The sequence below is a fragment of the Malus domestica genome, chromosome 04, assembly GCF_042453785.1.
Source record: "Malus domestica chromosome 04, GDT2T_hap1".
NCBI lineage: Eukaryota > Viridiplantae > Streptophyta > Magnoliopsida > Rosales > Rosaceae > Malus > Malus domestica.
The window spans coordinates 23,128,890-23,155,319 of NC_091664.1; the positions used below are offsets into that span (position 1 = coordinate 23,128,890).

Sequence of the window (26,430 nt, forward strand, 5' to 3'; positions counted from 1 at the left end):
GTGAGTCTCGTTTTGTTTTGAATACCCACTTACAACCAACAATCTTTCACTACTACAATATACCTTATCAATGGCGAAGCAAAAACCGACAAGAAACCCAATTTATGTCGAAAATTTAGCAAAAATCCGACATAAAACAATGTAATGTCGGATTGGAATACCGACACTAATGCTAGCGTCATAAAAGGGCTTCAGTGTCAGTTTGTACGCTTAATCCGCCAGTACACAGCGTCGGTTAAAAGCGACACTGACACTGACGTCGGTTTAAAGCAACGCAAACTTCAACATTACGTCGATTTAAAGCAACGCTAATTACCAATTTAATTATAAAATATCCAAACTACCATCGGTTTTGACCGACATTACATAACATATGGATACATAAAATAATTATTATGATGTCGTTCATAAGCGACACGAAATATATTAATAATAAATAAAAAATCATTTTCCGTTTTTAATTAATAATAATTAAAATTTATTATATAAAAATAAATCCCACCATATGTCAATGAAAAAACAAACAATTTTAAGCAAACTTCATATTAAAAATAAAATTTCTACCAACTAGATATTAAATTTAAAATTAACTACAATTCCTAAAAATGTACAACTCATACAAATTCTTCCTCAACTCTTGCAAAAGATTTTGAACCGGTTGTGTGGTTCATAGTTTTCAACTGCCGATTATGGTTATTTTTTTCAGCAATCTCCCGAAAAATAAAAGAATTTATTAGACAAATTTCAAGGTATAATAAAATAAATCATGAAAGGTTTACCATTGTTTTTTCTTTATTCTAGTATGCCACCATCGAAATATTTCTGTAATCTTTAACCTCTGCCGCTACATGTTTCGAAAACGCACTAGAATTATAACTAATGCATTTTCCAGACGAATCAAATGAACAAGGCTGTTCCTTCCAATTCAGAATTGAGGGTCTGTATCTCTGTTGAGTTGATCCTTATAAATACAGAAAAAACAATTAAAAACCAAGAAACAAAAATAAATTTTCAATTTAAGCATAAAACTAGTTAGAATACAAAACAGAAACTAAAATTAATAATCATAATAATTTAAAAATGAACCACCATTGACCTCTTCCTCTTCAAAGTAGAGTTCCTCATAATGTTGATCTTCAAAATGGTGATCCATAGCAAATGGGGAAGGAGAAGAGGAAAACCTAAAAAGGAGGAAGAAAGGGACGCACAGATGAAATGGGGAAGCAAAAGAAGAAAGTCTGAAATTGGGGGAGAAATGAAAGCACGGATGAAATGGGAAAGAGAGGGGTTTAAATATGGGTACTTATTTTGCGTCGGTTTAAACCAACGCCAACTTCTGACACACTTTTTGAAATTCACATAGCGTTGCTTAAAACCGACGCAAACTTCTGACACACTTTTTGAAATTCACATAGCATCGCTTTAATGAAACTAGGGTCGGTTAAAACCGACGCCAACTTCTGACACACTTTTTGAAATTCACATAGCGCCGCTTTAATGAAACTCGCGTCGCTTTAATGAAACTAGCGTCGGTTAAAACCGACACTAAGTTTCTCCATCCATGTCCTCGTGCAAAACAAGCCGGAAATTTCCCACCTAATAATATATATTAATTTTATAATTTTATAATTTTATAACCCTAAAAAATACTATAATAATTTAACAATTTTATACCCCTAAAAACTATAATAATTATATATATTAAATTAAATTTTAAAAATTGGTGACCATTGGATCGGCTTAAATATACATACCATTCAATTTCTTAAGTGTTATATGTACAAAATAAATAAATTTAAATCTACTTAATATATATATACACACACACCATTGAACTTGATGGGATATGAATTCTACGAAACTAATTTCAGCGATCCAACAGTCAAAGTTGTTTGTATATGCTTCGAGATCGCATCAGCAAAAAATTGCAAAAAACAAACATTCAGAGATCAATTAACGAGACAAAACTTTTCGGCAGTTATAAAACGAAAAATCACGATTTAACGGTTATTTTAACTCCGATTTTGATGATTTTTTACAGTTACACTCCTTAACCCTATATGAATACAATGAATGAGCTTGATCTTCAATTTAAAATATATTACACTATTGGATACCACAAATTCTTATGTTATACCTAATGAAAGTATAAATAAACTCTAAGTGTTAGTGAATTTATCATTTTCATGGGATACGCATTCTACGAAACTAATTTCAACGATCCAACCGTCAAACTTGTTTATATATGCTTCGAGATCGCATACGTCAAAAATTACAAAAAAAAAAAAAAACATTCAGAGATCATGTAAGGAGACAAAACTTTTTTACGGTTATAAACAAAAAATCATGATTTAACGGTTATTTTAACTCTGATTTTGATGATTTTTTACAGCTACACTCCTTGATCCTATATGAATACAATGAATGAGCTCAATCTTCAATTTAAAATATTTACACTAGTGGATACCACAAATTCTTATGTTATACTTAATGAAAGTATAAATAAACTCTAAGTGTTAGTGAATATATCATTTTCATGGGATACGCATTCTAAAAAACTAATTTCAACGATCTAACCGTCAAACTTGTTTATACATGCTTCAAGATCACATACGCCAAAAATCTCAAAAAATAAACATTCAGAAATCAAGTAATGAGACAAAAGTTTTCGACGGTTATAAACGAAAAATCACGATTTAATTAATATTTTAACTCCAATTTTGATGATTTTTTTACAGCTACACTCCTTGACCCTAGATGAATACAATGAATGAATTCGATCTTCGATTTAAAATATTTACACTAGTGGATACCATAAAATCTTATGTTATATTTAATAAAAGTATAAATAAACTCTTAAGTGTTAGTGAATCTATCGTTTTCATGGGATATGCATTCTACGAAACTAATTTCAACAATCCAACCGTACTTGTTTATATATGCTTCAAGATCGTATACGCCAAAAATCTCAAAAAACAAACATTCAGAGATCAAGTAATGAGACAAAACTTTTCGACGGTTATAAACGAAAAATCACGATTTAACGGCTATTTTAACTCCGACTTTGATGATTTTTTACAGTTACACTCCTTGATCCTATATGAATACAATGAACTAATTTGATTGTCAATTTAAAATATTTACAGAAGTGGATACCACAAAATCTTTTGTTATACTTAATGAAAGTGTAAATAAACTCTAAGTGTTAGTGAATCTATCGTTTTGATGGGATACGCATCATTTGAAACTAATTTCAACGATCGAACGTCAAACTTGTTTATATATGCTTCGAGATCGCATACTTCAAAAATCACAAAAAACAAACATTCAGAGATCAAGTAACGGGACAAAACTTTTTGACGGTTATCAAGGAAAAATCACGATTTAACGGACTCCGATTTTGATGATTTTTTATAGCTACACTCCTTGACCCTATATGAATAAAATGAATAAATTCGATCTGTAATTTAAAGTATTTACACTAGTGGATACCATAAAATCTTATATTATATTTAATGAAAGTATAAAAAAATTCTAAGTGTTAGTAAATCTATCGTTTTGATGGGATACACATTCTACAAAACTAATTTCAACGATCCAGTCATCAAACTTGTTTATATATGCTTCTAGGTCGCATACGCCAAAAATGGTAAAAAACGAACATTTAGAGATTAAGTAACGGGACAAAACTTTTTGACGGTTATAAACGAAAATCACGATTTAACGATTATTTTAACTCCGATTTAGATGATATTTTTACAGCTACACTCCTTGACCCTATATGAATACAATGAATGAATTCGATCTTCAATTTAAAATATTTACACTAGTGGATACCACAAAATCTTATATTATATTTAATGAAAGTATAAATAAATTCTAAGTGTTAGTGAATCTATCATTTTGACATAGATATTTAAAAAAACTAAAATCTATGTCGCTTATAACCGACGCAGGCTTTAAAATATTTAAAAACAATACTTTGTGTCGCTTAACAGCGACACCAATACTTTATGTCACTTAAAAGCGACACTGTTTTGTTTAAAGCGACGCTAGTATTTAAAATTATTAAAATATATGTCGGTTATAAGCGACATTAAATGTTTATGTCGGTTTAAAAGCGACGTAGACATTTTATGACGCTTATAAGCGACAGTAAATCCGACATCATCTTCAGTTAGTGTCGCAACTATCTTATCTGCCACTATATTATATTAAACCGACGCCACCTACTGACACTATAAGGCCATTTTGTAGTAGTGTTTGTTATCCCAGGAGGTTTTGGAACCAGACTCCATACATTATTTTTCTCCATAGACTCCAATTCTTCGTGCATGACATGTTTCCATAACGTTGATCGTGCATTTGTTATGGCTTAATTGTAGGACAAGGGATCGTCTTCATCACCTATAGTATGTTCTGCCTCATTAAGGTACACGAAATCAAGCAACAATACTACCTTGCGTACCCGCTGTGATTTTCGAACATTCAATTCCAAGACTGTAGTGGCTGGAGCATTCAAGAAATCTTCTTCAGTTTGTTGTACTGGTGCATGTACTTCATTTTCTTGGGCATTTGCATGAGGCACATGCTCCTCATTTATTATCTTATCTTATCTTCATGGGACATATATAAATTATCATGAAAAGGACGTGGTTGCAAATCCATGGGAATAATGAGAGTGGCTGCAAATCCATGGTAACCCACTGTCAAGTGGGATTTCTTCAAACTCTTGGGATGTAGCTGCTGATGTATTGATGTCAATCTCATCCTCATCTTCAAGAAATCTTGCATTATGTGTTTCCATGACCCTCGAGTGACTGTTAGGGCAATAGAATTTATACCCTTTAGACTTCTTAGAATACTTAATGAACTTGTAACTGGTGGTTCTTGGATCAAGTTTTTTCTCTGTTGGATTATAAAATCTGGCCTCGGCATTACAACCCCATACACGAAAGTGATTAAAACTCGGTTTCCATCCAGTCCAAGCTTCGAATGGTACCATGTTAACGGACTTGCTCGGTACACAGTTTAGTATATAGTTTGCAGTTTTCAATGCTTTTCCTCAAAGAAACATTGGAAGCTTTGAATGTGCCAAAATGGATATGATCATGTCCTTCAGGGTTCGATTCCTTCGTTTAGCAACTTCATTTTGATGAGGAGTCAAGGAGTAGTATACTGAGCCATGATGCCATTTTGTTCAAGATAAGTTGCAAAAGGTCTTTTGTGTTGTCCAGCCTCAGTGAACCTGCCAAAATACTCACCACCTCTATTGGATCTCACAATCTTAATGTGTTTTTCTAGTTGTTTTTCAACTTCCAAATGAAATGTTTTAAAACAATGCAAGGCTTCAAATTTTTCAGAGATAAGAAAAACATATGCAAACCGTGAAAAATCATCAATGAAGGTTATGAAATATGATTTTCCACATATGGTTTTAATTGGAAAAGGTCCACATGTCAGTGTGTATAATTTACAGTAGAGATTGGCTACGGTTTTACCCTATTTTCCTAGTATTGGTGAGTTTTCCTTTAAAACAATCAATACACTCTTTAAAGTTCCTGAAATTAAGTTGTGGCAATAAGTCTTATTTCGTAAGCGTGATGATTCTTTCTTTAGAGATGTGCCCCAACCTTTTGTGCCAAAGCATTGAGGTTTTTGCATGAGTGAGCACTTGTTTGGAACCAACACTTTGAACGTTGAAACATTTAATCTCATAAGTACAATTCATTTGCCACATATCAACTTTGAGATAAGCTTCACCAAGTAATTTATTCATGTCATTTGAATGGAAAAACTTTACACTTTGACTGTCACCCACAAATGTAAAGCCGGACTTAACTAGCTTAGATGCAGAAGTTAAATTCCTTCACATGGAAGGTACATAAAGTACTAGACTCAAGTATAAAATAAAGCTAGAGGAAAGAACTAATTTGACACTTCCTATGGATTCAACATCAACTTTGCTCCCATTCCCCACATAGACATTGTAGACTTCATTGTTTATCACCCTTGTTTTTTAGAAGCCCTGCAAAGAATTGGTTATATGAATAGAGCATTATGTGTCAAACCACCAACTTTTAGGAGGAATGTAAACTAAATTAGACTCAACACACACGAAAACATTTATTTCATTACCTTTCTTAACAAGCCAATTCTTAAAGCTTGCAATTCTTTCTTAAGTGACCTATTTCTTTGCAAAAATAACACTAATTTTCTTTCTCAGTGTAAATGTTAACAAGCTTTATTTTATGAGATCCCTTAGAGACGATGTTAGCATTTTTAAATGAAGAAGAAATTTCTTTCTTCTTCTTCTTACCAGCAACCACGGTTGAACATTGAGTGAAGTCCCTTTTGCGTTTTTCTCCTTGCACAAAATTTACATCTATTGATTTGTCACTCTTGAGCCGATCGTCTTCTTGTGCACACATAATGATCAATTCTTTGATACCCCATTTATCTTTCTGAGTGTTATAAGAAACCTTGAGCTGCCCATTTTTTTTTTAGGCAAGGAGTTCAAGGCCATATGAACTAAGAACTGGTCAGTCATGGGTACTTCAAGATCTTTCAACTTCTGAGCAAGATCAACCATTTTGAGAATGTGTTCTCTGACACTTCCCTCACCATGAAATTTCATAGAAGTAATTTGAGTGAGAAAAGTCCTAGTTTCAGCCTTGTCAGATTCTTTAAACTTTTCCCTAACTGCAGCCAAGAAGTCTTTTGCATTGTCTTGTTTTAGAACACCCCCTTTAACTGATGAAGCCAAAGCCTTCCTCATAATCATCAATGACATTTAGTATGTTCTCTCCCAATTTTCAAACTTTGCCTTATGATCTGCAGTGCTCTCTACAGTAATAGCTGTAGGTTTTTCCTCTCTTAATGCCAAATCAAGATCCATAAGGCCAAGAACCATTTCAACATCCTCCTTCCACTTGTTGTAGTTAGAACGAGTCAAAGTCTCAATATTGTTGAAATTGAGGGATGTCATGTGAGGAGCCGCGAAACCAAATGTTAATTTTTATAGTTGTTAGTCATTAAGTGTCAACAAACAGAAGAAAAGATTACACATAATCTTTTCCCAACAAATAATCGTATAAGCATAGTATCATATTTGGACAGAAACCATTTATACTAGATTTGCATAGCCAAAATATTGAATACAAGGGCAATTTTACATAACTTCAACACTTTTGAGCAGATGAAGAATGCAATCTTGTCAATTCAATACTTCACTATACATTGATTCATTTGTTTAACTTGAATAAATAAACACTTTTGAGCAGATTATTATTCACTTGATACACACAAATCACATGTCTAATTACTTAGACAGCAAGCCAAAACCAACAAACTAAACACTTTTGAGCAGATTAGTTGTTGAAATCCTTGTTTATGATTCAAATCTTATTTATCAGTTTGACTTTTGACAAATAATATGAATCCGAAAGGTCTTCTTGATTGAGTTCCCAGTATTGTAACTGTTCTTTGAATGATGTTCTCAGCACAAGATAGCAAACACAATTGGAGGAGTACATGGTAATATTTGATTGTTTAATGATCATCCAGATTTAATTGTCAGTATGCAGCGGAAGTATTAAATGATACAGGATCAAAACATATAGATCATTAATATCGAGAGTTAACGATGTACAGAATAAGGAACCCTAGCCATGTTGGGTTGGCTCTGATACCACATGTAAGCAGTATATAAATAAGTGAACTACAACAACGTAGCTAACCAACACAACTCGGATTACCATTGAATACCAAAATCACTAAAATTGGAGAAACAAAAACTTATAAACCGAGAGATCAACTTACCTGAAGGTATCGCCATTGAGAAACAAAAGAAGAAGTCTTCTACTTCCAACACTTGAAATACTCCTCTCTAAGTGAATAGGGTTTTAGATATATTGAAGAGCGTGTGTGAGGAAGCAGGGACTCCAACTATTTATATAACCACTCATATAGCTAGAGATTCACTCGGTCCAGCCTGTTATCAGAAAGAGTGATGATCTCTATCTCTTAATAAGTTTTAGTCCTATCATGACTCTATATAATAGTATATACTGATAAGAATCAAAATAGAACAGCTGCAACATATAAAACTCCACGACTCTTATCGTACTAAGGTTCTCAGACTCCTTGTGTTTCACATAACCATTACAACTGGTTAAGCGCCATCCAAGTAGTCCAGTTGTAATCTCATTGTCATTCAAACAAGGTTTTACAAATGAATGCTAAACAATTAAGTCACCAATACCATATATACATGAATAAAAACAGTACGTTCGGAAACTCACAGAAACCTTACTGTTTTGGGAACCTCTGCCAGATGCTGCCTCTTCTGTAGTAGTGCTACGACTACTTACTGAACTGTAGTTTATCGAATGCATGGCTAATTAAGTTCAGCAGTAAGTACTTCTTCCTCCCTAATTATGATGAGTTACTACTCCTCTATTATTATCATGGGTCGAATAACTAAAGTATATGTATGAATTATGATGAGGTGCCCATGAATATAGACGGTCAGTATATGTTCAGTTTGGTATATGGATATGGAAAGCACGTGAAATTTAAGACGCATTAGTGACGAAATGTGGGCAAGGTCCCAGCAGCCATGGCAGGCCAGATATACTATTGGAGTTTCAAAAAGTTGAATATCAGTGCGCAACGAATAAAATTAACAAAATAATAGGAATATTATTAAATAAATGAGAATGCCGGAACGGCTACAAAAAAACCTAAGAGACTACACTGTGAATAACTTGTTATTCTATAGAGTTACAAAGTACCATATATATATATATATAACTAACCTAACCCTAATAGGCAAGGAAACGAAACCTTAATACTAACGGGCTAAGCCTAAAATACCAAACATTAAAATAAATCTAAATAATAATATTTTCCAACACCCCCCGTCAAACTCATGGCGGTACACGACATGGGTTTGCCAAAGTAGATGTGGATGCAAGACTCCAAATTCCAGTGCCAATGCCGATGCCGATGCCGATGCATACCAATGCCAATGCGAATTGTGAGCTTCCAAACAAACCTGAGCAAACAAAAAAAAAAAAAAAAAAAATTTCTTTGCCCGTGTGGGGGCCTCAAAAACTCCAAACAATTTTTTTTTCTTTTTCCTTCTTTTTTCTCTCTTTTTATGGGCGAAGAGGTGCAACATCGCACCTTTTTCCTTCTTTTTCCTTTCCGTGGTTTTTTTTTTCTCTTCTTTTCTCCTTCTTCCCCTTTTTTATTTGCTAGGGGATCTTCTCCTCTGCAAGCAAAACCTATTTTTTTTCTCTTTCATTTTTCTTTTCCTTGCAAACAATCAATACCAACTAACAAATCTAAAACGAACGACGACAAAGGCAAACAAATTGATACCAACGCGAACGGATTGAACCCTAAGGATCGAACCCGCTCTGATACCAAGTTGAATATCAGAGTGCGCAACGAACAAGACTAACAAAATAATAGGAATATTATTAAATAAACGAGAATGCCGGAACGGCTACAAAAAAACCTAAGAGACTACATTGTGAATAACTTGTTATTCTATAGAGTTACAAAGTACCATATATATATATATATATATATATAACTAACCTAACCCCAATAGGCAAGGAAACGAAACCCTAATACTAACGGGCTAAGCCTAAAATACCAAACATTAAAATAAATCTAAATAATAATATTTTCCAACACAAAATACATATAAAAGAAGCTAGCTACCACTATGAATTACACCTTGTCAAACCACGTGTTGTCTTATAGCTAGTACGTATTGGGAGAATGACTTATATAGCACATGTATACCGTTATAATAATGTCTTGTGTTATACAAAAATATGTGTAAGTTTAGGTTTACCTAACGTTGTATCATTGACATGAAACAAACACGGTATTAGTGTACCAATACCATATGTCAATCCGAAAGCCCTAAGTTAATTGGACGAACAAGATTGATCGAGCTGGTAAAATTTAAGTATATAAAAGGAGAGACACTAACCCTAAAAGATATGGTCCCCATGGCACACATGCGCTGCTGCTCATGCAATGAAGATTAGAAAGGGACAACTGATCGAGCTGGGTGATTCGTCTCACTCACCCTCCTAAAAGCATATATGGAGGCTTATATTAATTAACCAATTTGTTAGTTGAGTAGTACCAGATACCACGTTGAAATATAGGACCAGCTTCTTAATTAGTAGAAATTTCTCTCTCATTTGCCTGTATATACCAAGAACTGAACATATAGTGATCGTCTATATTGATATATTGTTGATCCTATGTAGGAAATACATGGTCATATACACACAATATGAAAGTACTATCGATCCCTACTCTGTGAACAATGGAGTCAGATGATCAAGGAGTATATATATATACTGTGGAAATAAGAACTGAAGTGATTAATTAGAGTAACCAAAACACAAAACCCTAAATGTTCTAAAAACCCTAACCGTTAAGGTGATGAAAGTCATGGAAAACACAGTACTCTAGCCGAATCTCTGCTGCCTAATGGTTGATTTCAGTCCAACTCTCTCCATCATTCTCGTGTCTCGATGAGTTATTCTTCCCTCCAGTGTATTAGGCTAGATGGTAGCTAGGCTAGCGAGTTTCACAGGATGGGAGTTGAGCGATAGAAACGACGAAGGTGTTTCGACGCCAAAATATAGGTTTTGCATATTTATGCGAATATAGAGGGTTTTGAGTTTTAAGATATTAAAGTTTTTAATTTGTTTTTAGTAACAAATTAGCTTGTGTGGCAAGTTTTTTGGTCTTTCAACACATCTTCGCATTTGTAACATTTGAAACTACAAAAATCATCATACGTGAAGACATAAAAAGACCAAAAACTCTGACAAAATTAAGCCAAATTCCCTTCTAACCTATCCTTATATTCACTGCCAAAATAAAAGAACCTCTTCCATTTCAACCAAACTAACCTTCTCTCAACCCAGTTGACAAAATGGGATAACGTGAGATACTGCTGAGGTTAAAGTGAGATAGAATAAAATGCAAAAGGTATGAGATTTCGTAATGAGTATTAGGACACGTCTGAAAATAAGGCTTCTCAAAATGATCTCCACGATATCAAGGCATATTCCATCAGCTAATGTTTACCTACATATTCAGGCTAAATAGTTTTCAACACACGAATCATGTGCTTATTTTTAGATGGTCACCAAATTAATTAATTTGAAACTGCCTTACATGGTCAGAAAATTTTACTCTCAAACTTTCATGGAGAAGGCCGGGCCTCCTTCACTACATTTCTGGAATGATGCTAGTTAGGTTGCTCTTCCACCAAACATAATTGGGTACTGTAAAACGTCAGGAACAAACCTTTTAGTTTTCCAGTTTTCCAGGTGTTCATAATTTTGTCTCTATGTTTTGAAGTTGGCTTTTTTTACGAGGCAAGTGCCTTATATTTCACATTTATACCAGCCAGGTAGTCACCTAATCATCTTAACTAGGTCCTGCCCTTGCCACCACCACCATATATGAAAGTGCTAGTGTAATGTACACTTGCATAAAAATAATAAGGTATAATATGGTAATATACTTTTTATGGGATTTGTCACAATCAGTTTCATTGTTATGCGAAAAAATAAACCTTGAACATATTGGAAAACAATAGAGAATTCATCATCTTCATGATGGAGGTGATTAAAAATAAAAATTAACTTGATCCCATGCTTAATTAAACTTTTTGCTTTTGCTTTTCCCTTTCTTTTTCCTTGTTGGATGATGGAACTCTGCCATCTGTCCCTGCAAGTATGCTATACTTGTCTTTCCTAGTTAAATTTGTGCACTCAAACCCTAAAGTTCCAGCCAACACCCTCTGGATATAATTTGCAACTTCAAAGGCAGATTTCCCACCTTTGCAAGTGAGCTCCGACGGGAGCTGGTTCAAGAACGTAATCTCGTACGTCGGCATCGGATTCATGAACGCGAAGTAAGGGTCCAACCATTTGTGTCCTCTAACCGTTGTCCCATGAAATACACTTTGTTTTGTGTTGATTGCAACAGGCACAATTCTATCAGTGAGCTCAGCAAATAGCGCACTAAACCTCAACAGAAACGGCTCCCTGCACGTAGTGCCTTCTGGGCAGATCACCAAGTCGCCTTCCTCGAGCAAACGCTTGATGTTCGCCGCGTCCTTCTCTCTCTCCCTTGACAAAGCCACGGCCTTAATCGGAGAAATTAGTTCTGTAAATTTGCTAATACTATATGTGACACAACTGATTTTTCTTCCTAGGGCAACTGCCAGGACAACGGGGTCTAGGACCGTACGGTGGTTGCAAATGAATAGGACCCCACTATGACCTTTCTTGGGCGGAGGGGGAGGGGTGCCCTTAACTATAAGGTTAATCCCTAGGAGTTTGTAGTTATATCTTGCAATTTTCTCAGGCAATGGGATGTTGGTGTAGACTCTGAGGACTGCGAGGAGGATACCAATCGGCATCCATAGGAAAGTCAATAGAGCAACTATTGGGGTAGGTCTCTGGACTAATCTGCCCTCATGAAATATGACTGGACTGAGAAGCTTGTTTCTTGGTAGCGGCTCACATCTAGTCCTTTGGACCATGTAACCTTCCTGCAATTAACAAGTCAACACAGTTTAAAACGGGAATTTAGTTTCTGAAAATTTTGACTCATGTGGTTAACATCAGAAGAATTTTAAGTCAAATTGTCATTGAACAGAACTTAGTTGGGATAAAAAAAAAAGAAAAAAAAAGGGTAATGCGATTAATATGATCAAACATGGTCCAATAATGTATACTTGCATTAAAATAATACTTAAAAGAGTTTTACAATATTCCAAAAAAATGTCATCTTACACTGTCTTGTCTTCAGACAAATTGGGCGTCACATATATAGAGTGCTGAAAACTACTTTTTTAACTGGATATACAACTTGTGGTGAAAGGAAGCTTGGGAAGTCACAAGGATTGCGCTAACTAAGTAACTGTTTCATGTGGGACTTAATTGAATTGAATAAAGAGAGTGGGTTGGGGCATGAAGAGCGTATGGGGGTTGTCAGTTGGACACAATGTGAAATAAATATGATTTTTGTGCTTTACAAGTCACAAATTAGAAGGACAAGGACAAGGATTGTCTGCCTTCCTGTGTTCTTCTGTTTTGTGTGGTCACAGTTAAGCCACGTCAACATTTTATATTATTTTTTAGAGAGATAATAAGACAAAAATAAATAGTAATATAAAATGTTGATGTGGCTTAACCTTGACCATATAAACAGGAGGACACGGGAGGGCACCGGAAGTGGGAGGGTAGACAATCCTTGTCCAAATTAGAAATCAAGGTTAAAAGAATCAGAATACCAGTTAAAAAGCATGGGGATAAATGGTACCCAAAAAACTCACAAAAAGACAATGAGAGGCTACAAGAGGTTAAAATCGTTCCTCCAAATGCAGAGTGCCGGAAACACGGTTCGGTACACCTAGTATCATAATGCAAGTGGTTGGATACTTAAAAAAAAAAAAATTACAACTACTTGTATTATAACACATAATGTACCAAACCGTGTTTCTGGCACACCGAAACATTTCTCAAAACTGCATGGATATTGTATAGTAACTAAGTAACTCATCATATTGGTTGATACTAAGGTTCTCACCAAACTTGTAATAAATCTAGGTGAATGGGCAGTGACCCTTTTTAATTTGTACCCCTTATTTCAGCTAACAAACAGCTCACGAAGTTCAACCTTAAATGCTCACAACAATAAGAATAGAAATAAAAAAAATAAAGGATAATGTTATCGGCACTTCTAAAATATTATCGTGCATTTTTTTAATACAAAATTTTCGCTCTGTTTTAATATGGTTGAGGGCAGAATAATTTTTTAGGAATATAAATAACAGCTCTTAATAAAAAAATCAAAAAAAAGAAATTAATAGTGAGTACTGAAAATTTCATTTTATAATATACCTTGCAAATGGACATGAAATCATGGTCGGTCTCTCTATCTCCCAGTCCCAAATCAGGCAAGTTTGTACCAAACTCCTTGAGAACCGCCTCTCTTTTGTGCTCTCCAACTAGAACACCTGGTTTACTCACAAACCCAGTTGCCCTCCCAGATTTTGTTGCTTCCAACTCAGTGCCAAGAACTTTATCAGCTCCTAGATAAGTCTTGACAAAAGGTTCAACCAAAATTCTAGGGTTTGCTGTGATTATGTAACGCTTTCCGAATGAGTTGAACACCTTCCAGGTTTGCGGGTGAACGTCTTCGGCGTAAAATTTCGGAAGCACGGAGCGTGACACTATCTCAATGTCCTTCATTTTGAGACCAGCAAAGGAAATGAAGATCAAGGTTTTGATTGCTATGGACTCTGAGAAAAACAAGTAGGTGAAATAGACAAATGGGACTGATAGTAATAAAACTAGGCCTCTTAGGAGACTACCAGCTTCAATAGCTACAAGCATGAAATATGGGAAGGCACTGCGTGCCACAAGGAGTGTGCCATCAAGGTCTGCTGCCACGGTTTGGTTTGATCTTCCCTCGGTGTTACATCTCGAAATCGGCTGGAAACGACGCTGTGGCCCCATGGCAACAAGAGAGAGAGAGAGGGAGGGAGGGGGAAGGAGAGAAAGCTTATTAGGTGGGTTTGTGAGTTTTTGTTTTAGAGGGAGGGGGGTGTTTGAGATTTATGTTATGGAGAGGAAGGTAGGAGAAGGGGTTTAAAAAGGAAGGAGAGAAAGTTGGCCATGATGTTAATTCCTATATTGCCATGAAAATATTATGTGGTTGCAAAATGTTAAGCGATTGAGTTGATTGAATTTTTTTTCTCCTCAATTTGGGGAATTCCAAGTGGAGTTTTTTTTTTGGGATGTGCTATCCACACACCCTATTTTACTTTTCACACACTCTTTGTTAATTCATGTTCGTTGATCTTCTTCAATCCATCCGATCCGACGGCCGAAAATTAGAGGGGTGTGTGAGAAGTAAAAAAGGGTGTGTGGATATCACACCCTTTTTTTTTTCTTCTTTTCAATACAACAACATTTTACACAAGGACGGAAGAATAATAATGTAATATCGTACTTAAAAGTAAAGAGAAGGACGATTAGACTATTATACCAATAATTAGTGAAGAGGTTAATTAAAGAAAATTATTATTTGCATTTCAAAAAATCTCATTTTACACTCTTCATAAGTTTATTTTTTTTTTCAATTATAGAAAATTTGGAGTTCAAAGTTATTATACATATGCATATAGATGGAGATAGAGAGAGATTTTTTTGGCGTATAAATTAGGGGCAGTTGGTGGGAGTAGTTGGAGGTGGATGCCAACACCAACATTTTACATTGAATTGGCCTATTTTTCAGTTTATAGGCGCCGGCCTCCTTGCTCATTAAAGCTCGGCTTATGACTCACTTCTCTGGTAAATAAGCTTGCCTCTTTATTTGGGTTGACTTTCATTCGCGGTCAAGTAAACACGTATTACAACTAATTTCTATATGCTTTTTTATGCGAAATTTTAATTAGTGAATTTCATATATCTCAATTCGATCACTAATAACTAGGATACTAATTAATTAAGAACTGAATATAACCTAAACACTTGTGAGTAAGTGACAAGAAGGAGAGTTAATTGGCTTAGATTTACAAGGCATATTTGCAACAAGTTAATAGCAACTACTTTGCAGCAAATAGCAACAATTCAAATTAGAACTGAATATATTACTTCTACTTTTGTACTCTCCTTGAAAGTAAATGCTGGGACCTTTACCCAAAGGTCCACCGTTTAGCTCGTTTTGCTTTGTATCAGGTGATGTTAGAAGCCCATCCGAGGAACCTTCTGCTTCAATTCATGATGTTTTGTTCGAAGATACTGGTTAGGAGTAGAAGGAGACGAGAGGTACTTTATTACGAGTTTGATTCTTTCTAATTACTATGAGCAAGAAGAAGGTATAGGTTATACTAGTAGCTCGACAACAAACTCTCGAATCTTAGTTTTTTTTAGCTGCCCTAAGCTAGAGGAGAGTAAGACTATAATAGTAGTTCGGCGACCAAACCTTTATGTTTGTTTGATTCACCTAATCTTTTATCACCTTCCACTTTTTTTCTTTTTTCTGATTCCAGTTTTTACTTTTTACTAGATTGCTTACTTTTTCTTCAATAAGCTAAAAAACAAGCGTTTCTTTGTTAACTTATCCGTTTGTACTTTTTTTTCTTTTGGTGTGTGTGTGTGTGTTGTAGTTTGAGTATGTCTGTGCACATAGAGATGCACGAAACTGGACTCATGGAATTCTATATTGCATAAGTTTCCATGTGGTAGATATCAACATTAACCAAACTCTCATTCTCTTTCACTCCGTCGGTCAATCACACGTATTATTTGCCAAAAGACAATCTGTCATTTCTCTCTCTCAAGAAACAGATAACTTGAAATCAATCATACCCATATGAATGATTCCACAAACGGTTGAGGATTTTGTTGTTGAGATTAGCTAGGAAGCCTTTGGCTCTCCAGACTTCAACATTTAATAAACATCAGCTGGCTGCTGCCAAACTACATTGTTTACCAAGTTTCCATGTGCCGGCAGATATTCAACTTCCTGGACAATTTTGACGCGGCCATAATTAATTAATTTATTAAACTGGTAAACTTTGAGTTTAAAATGTCCAAAATAAGGAGTAAAAATATACTAAAAATTACTTCACAAATAGTTCATATTTCACGGACTTGGATTGTCTGCCCTCCTATTTCGGTGCCATTCCCGTGCCCTCCTGTTTTGTGTGGTCACGGTTAAGCCACGTCAATATTTTATATTATTTTTTTTATAAAAATAATAAAACAAAAAGAAATAGTAATATAAAATGTTGACGTGGCTTAACCGTGACCACAAAAACAGGAGGCACGGGGAGGGCACCACAATTAGAGGGCAGACAATCCAAGTCCATATTTCACCACAAGGCACAAAATACAATGAATGTTCTCGGGCAATTTTCTCAAAGAAAATGAGACTATATGTTATGTTATAATCAAGGAAGAAAATATCGGTAATATCGGAAATATCGGTAGTCCGAAAACACAGAAATATCGATGGAAATATTGGGATAATATCGATATCGATAAAAATTACATGGAAACCACGGAAATTGTAAGAAAAGCTTGGAAATTTTTAATGGAACTTTGCAGGATGTTTATTTAGTCAATTATCTATTAGTTTATCACAAAAAATTGGAATGAAATGCATTGCATGATGGATTTAACTGATTTAAGTTGATTATATAGCGAGCTGGCAAACATTGTGAGTGTAGAAAATATGTAGTAATTAATGAAAGAAGTTTAAACACACCACAATCATTTATATATAATTAATTAGTACAATATTTGGAGGTTTTATTTAGGATATTAAAAAAAAAAAAAGGGAAGTGAATAAAATGATAAAGAATAATGTGCCGAATTTGACACTGGTTTTCCGGCCAAACCACGGCGAGTTGGCCGGCGTGCAAGGTATCAATCTCTTCGTCTCATCGAGTAGTACAACTTTCCTTTTTGTTTCATTCAATTTCGTTGAGTATTGAAAAAGTTATACTCATTTGAATCTTACCCAGTTTCCGGCGACCTCGGTGACTTTCAAGGAATTTGCCGGCCAAACCACGACAATTCAGACGTCTTGTGAGGTACCATTCTCTTCGTCTCTTCGAGGGCTACAACTTTCGTTTTTGTCTTGCTTGATTTTGTTGAGTTTTGACAAAGTTATGGCCGTTTAAAGTGGGTGTGGATTTCCGGCCGAAATTCCTATTTTCTTCCTTGGTTGAGTCCCACATCGCCCATGTGAGGGCAGCGAGCAAGCAAGAATGCCTTTAAAACCCACATTCCCAAGCTAAGAAAAGCATATCTTGGTTGGCCTTTGGGCTATGATCAAGTGTAGTATGTGTTGAGATTTTTCAACATTTTTAAGTATTTTTTAATATTATATTGCGATATTATTGATATTTTGACGGAAATCATTTGGATAGTTAAAAAAATATTGAACTTTTGAAAAAACGATAATATCGGTGAAATATTGCCGATATTATTGATTTTTTCTTCCTTGTGGATAGTTAAAAAAATATTGAACTTTCGAAAAAACGATAATATCGGCGAAATATCGCCGATATTGTCGATTTTTTCTTCCTTGGTTATAATTAAGGAGACTTGGGACATCTGTTGTTTACCAATTTTTTGGGAATGTCATCTTTTTAGTTGGGATAGGATTGGATGGGAGACCTGGCATTCGTGTCTTATTTTTCGTGTTCGTGTTGTTTTCGTGTCATACCCGATATCTTGACGGGTCGTGTTGTGTAACACCCGTTAAAATAAACAGGTAAAATGACTTGACCCGAAATCGACCCGATATTATTAACAGGTAATATGACCCGACCCGTTACCCGTTAAGGAAAATATATTTTAAACCAATAAATAATCAAATGAAAAACATAATACTAAATAAGTATATACATACCGTATTATCACATCCAAAATATAAAAACGTATTTTTGTTTTAAGTATATATTTATATACCCAAAATAAGAGCATAACAAAAAAAATTAGAACATTACAAAATATCAAATGTTCAAAATATTTACAAAATTAAGGACATTGGAACCTTACATATTTTCTTCCGCACATCCGATTCTTTCACAAGATGGACACATAGTGAGGGTGGTTGTTGGCATATGCATGTACAAAGGTTGGTTTAATCTGTTAGTGTTTCATATAACTTCTTCAAGAACTCACAGTCTACCTCAGTTTGCTTAAGCTTTGTCCTACTATATCCTAATCGTTGTTTGGTACGAAATTATGAATAAGTTGTGGCATTTCTTGCAGCCATGGATATCATGGCTGAGCAATTTCCTGGAGCCTTCTCTGCGTATTCTCTACAGGTACTTCACTTTTCCCTTATAATTTGTTGCTGATGCTAAATATATTATAAGAGAAAGTCTAATTATTTGATAAAAAGGATCATTTTCAGTATAATATTGACATTCAAATGAAAAGAATGAGAAAATGCCTTGCGTGAAGAATGAAATCCAAATAACAATTAGCTCAAGAACTACAATCCAATTCAAATCGAAAACCCACATTAGAATTACATACCTCCAAATACATTAAACTACATACATCCCAATACATCCCAATTTGGGAAGGACTAAGTTTAGATTTGGCAGGTTTAAGCATAAATTAACATCAAAGGTTTAGATTTGGCAGATTTAAGCATCAATTAACATGAAACCTTAACAAAAACTAGAAGAAAAAAAAAACCCAAATCTGAAAACACAATTCTTGATCCAAATTCCAACTAAATTCAAAATTGCCTACTCATATTGAAATCCCAATCCCAATGGACCCAATCCCAGCTTTTCAATTTTTGGAGAAGTAGACTTACGATAGCAGTGTCGTCGACAACTGTGGTGTTGCCGAAGAGGAGAGGGTTACAAAAGTGGGGAGAGAGAAAGGGATTAGGGCTTTTGTTTTGATCAAATGGTAAAATTGGAAAATAATGGAATAGAGAAGGGGTTTTTATTTGTCCAAAAAAGTTCTAATAATATAAGTGAAACAGAATCCAATAGTACATATTTACTCTCATTTATCTTACGGTTGTTATTTAAGTAAAGTCTTTAATAGTTTTTTAATTAATGTAGAAGTGTAAAAAAAATATAGAAAAAAAATATATAAACGCTCGTAATGACAAGCTTTACAACTTTGTGAAAAGCTTAACTTTGAAATTCGCCACTATAATCATATAAATCATGTATCAAATTTAACCGCTGATTGTTGTTTACATTTACGCTTCATTTTTCTCATCAAATTTTGTTTTTTTTTCTTTTTCAGATTTTCTTTTTTGAAAATATGATATATTAGAGGATGCAGGAAGATGAACGGTTTGGATCATTGATATTATGTTTAGAGTTTTATGGTTAGTAAAAATATTGCTTGATGTCTATAACATTTCTACAAACTATATGACCTAAACTCATATTTCAGTTAACCATAAATATCGAAATGTGATATCAAAGATCTGAACCGTTCATCTTCTTACATCCGCCAGATGATCATGTTTAAAAAAAAAAGAAAATTTAAAAAATGAAATTCAGTAAGAAGAATAAAGCTAAATGACAATTGACGGTTAAGTATAAATTTAAGGTTTATGAATTATAGTGTTGGATTTCGAAGCTAACCCCTTCATGAAAGTTGTAAAGTTTGTCACTATGAGTGATTGTATATTTTTTTTTTACATTTTTTACACTTCTACAATAATTATTATTAATTTTATTAATTTTTCCCTCAAATAAAAAACATTATTCATAAGGGTTTGGAGGATTTGAAAAATCTAAACAATAATGTAATTGTAACCATTATCTACTTGTGGAGGAATAATGATGAATCACTAGTGTTTATATATTCTTTCACATTTTTTCATACTTGTATGTATGTCTTCTTAGTTCTTGCCTATACAAATACTATACTGGTTTATTTTAAGGAGAAGTTAGGTTCTCATCCTTTTTTTTTGCTACTCCATTGATTAAAATCCTATTTATTTTCAATTTTTAATCAATGTCCTTGGGTATTAATAACATCATTAATTATTGCAATAATAAAATATTTTTTTATTTCTAAATATAATCATTTAATGTTAAAAATGTTACAATTAGTATATTTATATTTATGACTAAATTTTTTATCATATATTTTTAGTTTTTAGTTTGTACCCATTTTTAATTTGTAATTCTTTTTTAACTTGTACCAATTTTCCTTTCAGTTTTAATTTGTACCCATTAATTTATTTTTGTGCCCATATTTTTTAAAGTTTATTTGTATTTGTACCCATATATTTTTTTTATCGGAACTTTTTATTTTGCTAAATGTACCACTGCTAATTATATGTACCCATTCATGTAAAACTTTTTAATCTTAAAATATACTCATTCTTAAATATACCTATTTGTTATATGTAAAATGTACCTTTTTTTTTGTATATAAAATCTATTCAAGTTTTTTCTAATCCATTTTTAAACTTATATGGGTACATTCTTTTTTCTTTGATTTTAAAATGTATCCATGTCAAGTTTAATCGAAGAAATTTATTAATGTTATTAAGCCTAATATCTTTGTTTTTTTGTTGTTGTGATTTTGAAGAATGTACCCATGTTTTAATCCAATAATTTTTTTGGTTAATTTTGATGAATGTACCCATGTACACACACACACACACACACACACACACACACACACACAATAGTATATTTATATTTTAATATTTTTAATCCCACAAATTATGTTTTTTTAATTTAAAATCTCATTTATATAAACATCTAAAATTTCTAATTTTTAATTTAAAAAATATAGTAACGTACATAGAAATAAATTATCACATTAATTTTAGGGACCTCGATCAAAAATTAAAAACCAACAAGATTTCAATCAAAGAATATTCATAACTAAGGACTGCATCCAACGTCTCCCTTATTTTAATTTTGGAAACAACATGTTAAGTAAAATTTATCCTAGTAATGATAATAAGGAACTCTCATAATAAAAATAAATAATGACTAAAACTTAAAAAAAAAAAAACTTATATAGAATAATAATACAAAACTATATATTTAATATAGAATATATTGTATATATTAATATGGCTATTGTATTTTATAATAAATCTTTTAGTAATTAAACTTTAAAATTATCAAAATAATTTTTTTCTTAACGGGTCTAAACAGGTTACCCATATGTTACCCACGTGTATACCCGTTAACGGGTTCTTAATGGGTCACCCAATAATAACCCGATTAGTTATGGTGTTGACCCGAAACCCGTTATTTTCATGTTGTTTTCGTGTCGTGTCAGAAACTGCCAGGTCTAAGATGGGTATACAAGTCTTGAATGCACAATATACCTAAAGAAAATTCTAACTAATATACAAATCTTGATTGCACAATATACCTGACTATGTACTATCCTTTATAGTTCATAAACGATACTCAAAGCATCCCCGACTACAACGAAAGTATAAGATCAAAATTTGCGTAGACAGGATGAGAATAATTAACTAATTAACTACGAGAAATTTTATTCTTATTGTCAGAATAATACTACCTTGATTTAACAAGAGAATAAATGAGAGTTTGTATTTGAAATGCAGTAGTTTGAAGAAGAAAACGAAAAAGTTTCATGCATAAGTACAGCTCTAGTATCAAAATTGTGGACAATCAACTGCCCACATTTAATTAGGGTTAAGCAGATTATCTATCAATTAGGGTTAAGCAGATTATCTATCTTCTTCTTAAAATTTAAGGGACTTAAATCTTTAACAGATTATTCTAAGGGTAATGTTAGGGAGACCAAATTTTTTAAACCAAATTTGCAAATCGAATGGTATGGATGTAGATGATCAGATTATTAATTAAGTATCGATTAACGTATTTGTTTCTTATTAGTGACACGTCATTTAGTTTAAAAATTGAATCTCCCTATTATATATCCTTATTCTAATTCCATCACATATTGTAATTGGGTAATATTAGAGACTAAATTAATAGGCAAATTTTGCAAACTAAATGATGTGTTACCAATAGGGATGAACACATTTATCAATGCTTAAGTAATAATCCAATTATCAACTCCATGTCATTTAGTTTACAAAATTTAGTCTACAAATTTAGTTTCCCTAGGTAGACCAAATCTTTAAATCAAATTTGAAAACCAAATGATGTGTCACCAATAGGAAATAAATACGTTAATCGACACTTAATTAATAATCAAATCATCAATAACCATATCATTTGATTTGCACAATTTGAATTTTAGTCTCCTTAACATTACCCTTTATACTTATAATTACACATGTATTTCCCTCATATCCCCCTACTTTTAGGAACTTTTCATGGACTGTTGTAAATGCATGTCCATGTTTTCCTTTTAAGTTCTATAAAAATTAGACGAACACTACGTACCCACTTTTGAGAATGAGAATAAACCACATTTCCAACAAAGAAGAGAGTGTAAGAAAAGTTGTCACAATGCCAAGCTTAACGTTGTAATTAAATTAGTTAGTGAGTGGCTGAGTTGTTACCTGATTTGTAGGAGTGAGAGAGAGCTTACTTTTTTAAGCATGATCTCTCATTTGAAAAACCATTGTTGTAAAAGGATGATCTCTCAGCTAGTAAACCTTGTGCAACCCCTTGCTTACATTAAATTAGGCTTTTGAAAGATGATGGTAGAGACCATATGAGAGTCTAGAGCAATATGGAATTATTGTAAGCGCATTGCAATATCTTATACTCACAAGGCCAAACATCGGTAAATCAAGTCTGCGAATTTATGTATCCACCAATAAATCACATGTCGTTGATGTGAAAATGATTCTTAGTATTCAAAGGGGGAGACTCTTTATTTTAGTCAATTCATGTTTGGTCTGGGCATGTAGAAGCATGTGGTCTTGTTATATTCTTAGCCAACAATCCTATTCCATAGGCATCTAAAATAAGGTACTTGTTGGTGTCAAAAATGGGACAGAGTCGAACTTAGGTTAACACATGATTTACCTCGAGTGTTGTTTTCATTCTCTGTGTCATAGGAAGCTCATGAGAAAGTATTCAAAATAGACATGCCACTATTGGAGGCTACCAATAGACAATGTTTGCTTAGTGATTTGTAGGTTTACGCTTAGATCTGATTCCTTAATCAAAGTGATAGAGCACCGAATGAGATGCTGATTTGGTTATAATTATATTCTTTTTTTTATGCCTATATCGAGGACTTGAAATCCAATGTTATGTATTTCCTAAGAATGTAAGTAGAAGAAAAGTGGAGAGAAAGAATTGAGTGTAATGGAGAAAAGTTGATTGGTGGTCCTTTCTCGGATTAGGCGGATTTTAGTTTTAGGTTCTATTTATGTTTTGTGTTGTGCCGCTTAGCAAGGTTGTAACGCTCCAGTGGGTTTTTGTGGCCTCGCTGTTATATCGGTGGTTTGATGTGGTCACGCTTTTAGCGCTGATGTTGTGTATGCTTTCGGTGCTGAATTTGTCGCGTTTATCATCTTGTATTGTTTGCACTTAGCTCTTGTGGTAGTTTTGCAGTACCTTGTAGGATGTTTAACTTATTTGTTAGTTGCGCAAATTAATCTTCAAACCAAGAGATTGATCATTGAAGAAGATGTTTTCATATAACACCCTTGTGTATTTGTTCAATTCGAATTAATGAAATCACTCTATCGTTGCTTGTAAAAAAAAATCTTCGACGATACCATGTACAAAGTTCATTCTTTTGTCAAAATGAAATCACCTACTACATCTACGTGCATATGCATGTAGATAACATTTCATATATATATATCATTACTCCACATCTTAAGGACCCATGCCATGGCTAATTGCCTGAGCTACGTATGGATAAGGAAGAAATTATGAGAAATGGGGACCTAACATAACGAAAAGGGGGGTGCAAATTGTTGTCACATACCCTCTTATGGAACATAATTTAATATGAATGGATATTGATGTTCATGTCGTTTTCCCATCTCTAATTCTATGCAGAATTAATACGTTGCTTTAAAACATTTCATTATTGAGACTTCAAGGGCACATGTACATCCTTGCCCTTTCCCTCACCTAAATTAGTCGATCCGTTAATGGCCGACAATTTGAATGAGTAATGTCATATAATTTATTAAAAGTTATTTAAATAAATGATATTTCTAGTATTACCTCTTTAAATTAGATGTTTTGAGGTCATCTTCATAGGAAGAGTCAAATTACAATTGATGATTGATGTAACAATCTGAAGTCTTATGTCAAATTTTGTACTTCTTCAACCGAATTGTCAAATGTTATTTTCTTATGTAAATAGAGTTTTAAATTGTTGTAATTACTAAAATATTGTTGAAACAAAGTTTTCATAGATTGAAATGTTAGTGGAATAAGAGACCTACCATTAAAATGAATTAAAAATAAATTTGACATTGATGTCAAATTTGACTCCTAATCACAGAGTCTTCAGATTGGGTCAGCAAATAACAATTTGGTTAGATAGATTTTTTATGTCAAATATGCACAGTTGCATTCCACATACGATTTTGACATCTCTTTGGAGATGCTCTGACGTGAATAGATTAGAGCATCTTCAAATGAGATGTCAAAATGTTCACATTAGCAATAACGGTAAAAAAAGACATCACTAGTATTTTCTAACCAAAATGTCAATTCTTATATGGCATGACATGGAATGGCAACAGAGGAAGTTGCTGTCAAATTTGACAGCAACTTCTATTTTTAGTAATTAATTAATGCATTTCATAATTTTTAGTCTTATCTTTTATTTTAAAAATACTATTTACAACTATAAAAAGTAAATAATGTATTAAATAATAGTTTAAATTTAACATATCAACTAGAAAACAAAATTTAAAAAATGATCAATGTGCCACATGAGTCTTCAAATTTAAATTTTATGTTTAAATTTTAACATTTCTTTTGGATAGGGTCTTTGAATTCATCTCACTTTGCACTCATTTACTTGTCTTCAATGGACACGTACCCTAGTTTTTTTTGTCTTTAAGTTATTTTCACGTTTTGGCATCTCCATTATACGTACAGCCCTCCATCTACCATCGTGCCTTAATTTGACAACAACGGGTTCTTCAATGGGATCCAGTAACCTTGAGGGTATCGTATATTAATCAAGTATCGGTCTCAATCATCGATATTGTTATCACATTATGGATAATTAAGCACCGCATGAAATTTGGTAGAAGGGTTGTGCTATCCACGCATACTTCTTACACATTTTTTTAATGTATGATTGTCGGATCGATTAAATTAAAGAAAATCAAAATACATAAATTAATAAAAGGTGCATGAGAAGTTTAAAGAGGTGTGTGAATAGTATACCCCTTGGTAAAAAGTATCCCATTTCTCAATCATCGGTTTCCTCTCTTTCTTTCCCTTCACACTCTTTTGTTTTGTATTTAAAAGAGTAAATTGTAGTAATGATTCATCAACTTTAACTTAATCGGAGCAATGGTCCCTTAACTAAAAATTTATTACCATTGGTCCATCAACTCATCAAAATGTGCAACTATGGTCATTTTCATCAACATTAGAACTTCTGTCCAAATAAGTCAAGTCATGTGAGGTTGAATCAAGGGGCAAATATGAAAAATCAAATAAGATTCTTTTTTTATCAATAGTCCCTCAACTTTAATCCAACTGGAGAAATAGTCCCTTAACTTCATAAATGCTCCGGATAGATGGAATATTCGAATTATTTTAGAAAACATACCCTGGTTTGTTTTCACTTCTTCAAGGTCAAAATTTGGTTAAGGAATTATAACCCGAAGACCTCATAAGCGAGGGGGCAATGTTTGGGTCCAAAACAATGTTTTGGGCCGAGACTCTTGATCCAGTGG

The 26,430-nt window shown here is 33.5% G+C and overlaps 1 protein-coding gene and 2 long non-coding RNA genes across 3 annotated transcripts; all 3 read right to left on the bottom strand.

Moving 5' to 3' along the window:
* Nucleotides 1-5,746: 5,746 nt before the first annotated feature.
* LOC139195316 (uncharacterized) lies at nucleotides 5,747-8,532 on the bottom strand. Its single transcript, XR_011580132.1, has 2 exons — nucleotides 7,822-8,532; nucleotides 5,747-6,028 (listed from the first exon to the last, which is right to left on the bottom strand). It is a non-coding gene; the product is annotated as an uncharacterized lncRNA (long non-coding RNA).
* A 3,051-nt stretch (nucleotides 8,533-11,583) lies between these two features.
* LOC103427617 (glycerol-3-phosphate 2-O-acyltransferase 6) lies at nucleotides 11,584-14,798 on the bottom strand. Its single transcript, XM_008365686.4, has 2 exons — nucleotides 13,962-14,798; nucleotides 11,584-12,607 (listed from the first exon to the last, which is right to left on the bottom strand). Exons 1-2 carry the CDS (start codon nucleotides 14,577-14,579, stop codon nucleotides 11,711-11,713), a joined length of 1,515 nt encoding a protein of 504 aa, XP_008363908.2. The 5' UTR covers nucleotides 14,580-14,798; the 3' UTR covers nucleotides 11,584-11,710.
* Nucleotides 14,799-18,574: 3,776 nt separating this feature from the next.
* Nucleotides 18,575-23,320, bottom strand: LOC114824407 (uncharacterized). The gene is made up of 2 exons (XR_003772701.2): nucleotides 23,098-23,320; nucleotides 18,575-18,945 (listed from the first exon to the last, which is right to left on the bottom strand). It is a non-coding gene; the product is annotated as an uncharacterized lncRNA (long non-coding RNA).
* Nucleotides 23,321-26,430: the final 3,110 nt, after the last annotated feature.